The sequence below is a fragment of the Neovison vison genome, chromosome 13 (genome assembly GCF_020171115.1).
Source record: "Neovison vison isolate M4711 chromosome 13, ASM_NN_V1, whole genome shotgun sequence".
Lineage (NCBI taxonomy): Eukaryota > Metazoa > Chordata > Mammalia > Carnivora > Mustelidae > Neogale > Neogale vison.
Window position 1 is genome coordinate 62275441 of NC_058103.1, and position 5593 is coordinate 62281033.

Here is a 5593-nt window from a genome sequence, read left to right on the forward strand (position 1 = left end):
CTGTCCTTGGAAAGCTTTCATTATAAACATGTGATCATTATGACCCTGAAGGTTTTAGGTCTTGATTTTAGGGTTTTCCCCTATTTTTTTCTCACTCCCCCTGACCCAGGTTCCCTACATTCAGATAGAGGATTGGAGAAAGAAGAGATGAGCAAACGGCTGGTTAGTACACAGCCAGTTAAGTTAAAGATGAATGCAACACAATCACCAGAACTTTCTGCATAACTATAGAGGCTCCTGGGGCTCATCCCTAAAAACTCTGACCCAATTGCTTTATTTTGCCTGAACCGGTTCTAGAAGTAGACAAATTCAATTAGAGGCTTGCAGGTTAGGAGAAGGGGGTGGAGTGGGAACATAAGTTCTATTTCTGCAGGTGAAACCAGAAGATGGGGAGCCTGGATATGTCCAACTGCTGCCCTCCCCAGGGCAGGAGAGCAAGGAGCTAGCAAAGGGGGTAATCTAGTAATCTCTTGTAGCAGGCTTAGCAACTACTTTCTTAGCCATCCTTAAGTCCCAATCTTGGGTAAGGCACTGCTCACCCTATTCTTCAGCCTCTTCCAAATGCTTCTGGAAAGTCACCCAGCTGGGCACCCAGAAGTAAGCTGAGGATCCATTCTTTGCAGCAGCACAGTGCAAATCAGGGACCATGACCTCGATAATTCTTTTGTTCATCCAGGGTAGCTAGCTACAACTTCTACTACAAAGATCAACACTTTGCTTTACTTGGAAAAAATTATGGTCATGTTCAGCATTTTGCCTGAATACAGGGCAGAGTGTTTGCCCCTCCTCCAGCCACCAGGACTGTCAATCCCGAGGAAATGATTGAGGGTTCTCCAACCACTGGTCTCTTAATGCCAAAGCATTCACATTCACAACTTCTACGGGGGGGGGGGGGGTTTGCTGGGGAGGGCTAAGTGTCCCTGCGCTGCAGAGAGCCTGGTATTGGTAGGAAGGCAGAGGCAGCCTGCGACCTTCTAACCCGCCAGTGCGTCCTTTCCCGCAGCGAGAAGTGTGGGGAAGCAAATCCCGACGTCCAGCCATCATTTCCACTCGAGTTTTCGAAAAGATCAAGAATCGGAAAGGACCGGCGGGTCGGCAAACCCCACGGAGGAACTGCACAACAGGTCTGCGTTCACTGGGATCTCAGCAGTCCACGACCCCAAATCGAATCGATCGTGGGAAACCCCAGGGAAAGAAGGCTTCTTGCAGAGGGACGGGATTACTGAGTGCAAGCAGCAGGGAAGTACCGGGGTAGGGGACCTTAGTCGGGAGGACTTTCCAGCCACTCAGCGTTCATCAAAAAAGTTCCCTGTACATGACCCCAGTGGCTCATCGCGGGGAGTTTCTCTGATGAACCCGAGTCAGGGTTTAGGCTTCTCCCCCCGCCCCCACCCCCGTCTCCCTCCCGAGCAGAGGACGAGGCCAGTTCTCTTTTCTGGTCTGACTGGCTTGGAAATTCCCCGCGCCTGACCCCGCCCCGGAGAAATCCCCTGCCAGCGTTTATAGGGCGCCGCGGCGGCGCTGGCGAGCCCACAAGAGTCGCAGCCAGCGGTCCTCCCCTCCGTGACACTTAGAGGCAGCGAGCGCGCAGCCCGCGGCCGAGCGCACCTGGGCAGCAGCGCCACAGCTTCCCCCGCGCCATGTTTCAGGCCGCCGAGCACAACCAGGACTGGGCCATGGAGGGTCCCCGGGACGCGCTCAAGAAGGAGCGCCTGCTGGACGACCGCCACGACAGCGGCCTGGACTCCATGAAGGACGAGGAGTACGAACAGTTGGTGAAGGAACTGAAGGAGATCCGCCTCGAGCCGCAGGAGGCGCCGCGCGGCGCCGAGCCCTGGAAGCAGCAGCTCACCGAGGACGGAGACTCGTAAGTGCCGCGGGGCCGGGTGGGGACGCCGGGCCTGCAGCGCGAGGCGCGCGAGGCGGCCGCAGACCGGGATTTATGCTCCGCCGCCCGCCATCTCCCGGAGGCCGTGCAAAGCGGAGGGATGCGCGTAGGGGCCGGGGGATGGGAAATGAGGGTCGGATCCCGGGGCTGCCGTGCAGCAGCTCTGCCTTGCAGACGCGCATGCCTTCCCCTCCCCCCCTCCACCCCGGGCCCGGGCCGGGTCTTCTCGGCGCTCGGCGGGGGCGGGGCGGCGGCGGGGACGCGAAGTCCCCTCTTGCATAAGGGAGAGTCGGGGGGCGGGGGGAGGGTAGGCTGGAGTTTCTGCCCCGCTGGCGGGCGCCTCGCGGCCGGGAGGGGAAGTACAGGGCGTTCCGGCCCGGCGGGAGGGCGGGGCGGTCTGACCGGCGCCCGCCGAGAAGGGTGGTGGTGGGGGGGGCGCCCGGAAAGTCCCTGGGCGCCTGCCAGGAACACTCAGCTCATAATAACCTCGCGGAAAACACCGCGGCCTCGGCCTCCAGAAACCCCGGCCTTGCGCAATCCCCCGCAGCCCGCGCCTCCCTGGGCCCCACGCAATGCACTCACCAGCCCTGGGGGTTTTTCCCTCTGTTCCCCTTAGGTTCCTGCACTTGGCCATCATCCATGAAGAGAAGGCACTGACCATGGAAGTGATCCGCCAAGTGAAGGGCGACCTGGCCTTTCTCAACTTCCAGAACAACCTGCAGCAGGTGCGCCGGCCTGCCCAGCCCCGTGCCTCTGACCTAGTAATAAAGCTGGATCTAGCACAGCTGCTCCCAACCTTTCGTCGATTAACAATCACGGGTCATTATCTTCCCTGACCTTTTATGCAAGGTCCTAGAGAGGAAAGAAAATTCCATTGATTTGGTGAGGCCTTTGTGAAAGCCCACCTGGAGCCTCTGGGATTTGTATTGCCCCTCAGACCTGTTTGGGAAGAGCAACAGTCAAAGACCAGGAGATCTCTGGGGTTCAAGGGAGGACAAGACTCTGAGTTTGGGCCATGGCTTACCCTCTTTCTGTTCCCTCTTCTGTTTGTAGACTCCACTCCACTTGGCTGTGATCACCAACCAACCAGAAATTGCTGAGGCACTTCTGGGAGCTGGCTGTGATCCTGAGCTCAGAGACTTTCGAGGAAATACCCCCCTACACCTTGCCTGTGAGCAAGGCTGCCTGGCCAGTGTGGGAGTCCTGACTCAGACCTGCAGGACCCAGCACCTCTCCTCCATCCTCCAGGCCACTAACTACAATGGTACGTCTGCCTGCCCTACCCCCTGCCCATCAGAAGGCAGATGACTTGGAGAAGGGGGAGGTGGGCCAACTTTAGGAATCCAGGCGAGAGTAGAAACTCTCAGCACCAGAGAGGATGAGAAAATACACGTAAAAGGCCTGTTTGATGCCTTAATAAAGTCCATTCAGAGCCCAGATTCTGGGTTCTCCAAAATCAGAAGTATTTGCCCCCTACCAGAATAGGTGGAAAGCTGTGCTTGAGATCTGAGGGTTGAAACAAGTGATTATACTTTTTTCATCATTCTTCTAGGGCACACGTGTCTACATTTAGCCTCTATCCATGGTTACTTGGGCATTGTGGAACTTCTGGTGTCTCTGGGTGCTGACGTCAATGCTCAGGTGAGTACTTCATGTCTCCAGATGGAGTGCCTCAGGGCTGCAAGGCCCTCCACAGTAAGACCTCATGTGCTTTTGTTGCAAGCAGAAATTCCAAACTCAGCCATAAACCTCTCCCAATTCCTTTGGGTTTCAGGAGCCCTGCAATGGCCGAACCGCCCTCCATCTCGCCGTGGACCTGCAGAATTCTGATCTCGTGTCACTCTTGTTGAAGTGTGGGGCTGATGTCAACAGAGTTACCTACCAGGGCTATTCCCCATACCAGCTCACCTGGGGCCGCCCAAGCACGCGGATACAGCAGCAGCTGGGCCAGCTGACCCTAGAAAACCTTCAGATGCTGCCAGAGAGCGAGGATGAGGAGAGCTATGACACGGAGTCAGAGTTCACGGAGGACGAGGTGAGTCGCAGCTTTGTCGCTCTGCACAAAGCGGGACCCTGTATCCAAAAGGCTCAACTTAATGAAGTTCTCACACTTCAGTATGAGTGACCAGCAGTACCCCCCAAAGTATGTCTTCATTTTTTGCCCTTTTTAAAGGAGAGGAGCATTAAAGAGAAGCTCCCTCAGCCCCTGAAGTTAGTTATATTCAGGTTTTGGAGAATGGCATCCAAGAATACTTGAGTTATTTTGAGGAACAGCCCTCACCATAATCCCAGCACCTTTGGCAAAGTCCTGGAGGTTTAACGTGCCTTTTTCTTTCTCTTGTTCTTAGCTGCCCTATGATGACTGTGTGCTTGGAGGCCAGCGCCTGACGTTATGAGCTTAGAAGAGTAAAAGGACATGGACTTGTATATTTGTACAAAAAGAGAGTTTTATTTTTCTAAAAAAAAAAAAAAAATGAAAAAAAAATTAAAAGAGGGTACTTAAAACCACACTTCACGCTCCCTGGCCTGAAACATTCACTATGGTGGATCAGCCCTCATTTTGTTATTTTGGTGAACTTTGGAAGGGAACAAGAAAGATCGCTGGAATTCAAAGAAAACCTCATTCAATCCTCACCTTTGTGGGGTTCTGGAAGAGGTTATGCAACATGTGACGAAAGGACGACATCTTACTGTGCTTTTTGACTGAATCACCATAGATTTGGTGGCTCAGCCCCATGTGGGTTGTGTCACGACTGACTAGGTGTAAAGACCAGGTGTGTCGTTAAGCCTTTTGGGGGTGTGGGGTTAAAAGCCACTACTTGTCAAGGTTTGTGTTGCCCTCCTGTAAATGGTGTACATTGTGTATTTTGTTGGTAATTATTTTGGTACTTCTAAGATGTGTATTTATTAAACAGATTTTTACAAACAGAATTCTCCTGATCATTCTCTTTGGGCTGCTGAGGGGCTCCCAAGCGGAGAGTCATCCGATCCGCAGAGTGGGGGAGGTGGAGAGCTGTGTGGGAGCGCTTACCACAAGCAGCCACAAAGCCCTCTCAGAGAGCAGCTTCTCACAACTGTGTACACCAGACTCCCTGCCAGGCATTGCAGGCAGCCCCCTGGGCCCAGTGCGTGGGAAGGGAGGCTGTTGCAAGATGGTAGGAAACACCATTCTTAGGCTGGGGTGGGGGTGGCACTCGCTGCTTGGCCCACAGCTGGAAGCCTCCACTGCCATTTGCTTTGATCTTGCTTTAAGCTATGCCAGGACCCTTCCACTTTAGGAATCATGTTGGTCAATAGAAATCTGCTGAACTCCATTTTCTGTTACAGGAAAAGTTCTTAACTATAATGCTGGGAGTTCCTGAGGCATTGGGCTCAGAAATGGGACTGCACGCGCTAACATTTATTAGCAGCTGCCCCCCTCTGAGCCTTCATTTCTTCATTTATAAACTGGGCTGTTAAGGTTGCACAAGACAACGCACGTCTGTAGCATATAGTGCCAGGCACATGGTGCTAAAGAGAAAGGCAAACGATTGCACAACATCCTGTATTTCACAGGGGAAGAAACAAGTCCAGAGAGAATGTCCCGTCTGGGTCACCTTGTAGAAGGGGCAGGTGGTGAGCTTCCAACTCTTGTTTCCAGAGTTGGTTAACATCTTTTAGTTGCATTCCACTTCTAAATCAACCTATTGTTACAAAGTAGTAGGA

At 53.5% G+C, this 5593-nt stretch overlaps 1 protein-coding gene across 1 annotated transcript; it reads left to right on the top strand.

Annotated features, from left to right (window-relative positions):
- Window positions 1–1532: 1532 nt before the first annotated feature.
- NFKBIA (NFKB inhibitor alpha) lies at window positions 1533–4819 on the top strand. Its single transcript, XM_044230766.1, has 6 exons — window positions 1533–1867; window positions 2505–2613; window positions 2942–3152; window positions 3441–3529; window positions 3663–3923; window positions 4237–4819. Exons 1-6 carry the CDS (start codon window positions 1641–1643, stop codon window positions 4282–4284), a joined length of 945 nt encoding a protein of 314 aa, XP_044086701.1. The 5' UTR covers window positions 1533–1640; the 3' UTR covers window positions 4285–4819.
- The last annotated feature ends 774 nt before the right edge of the window (window positions 4820–5593 follow it).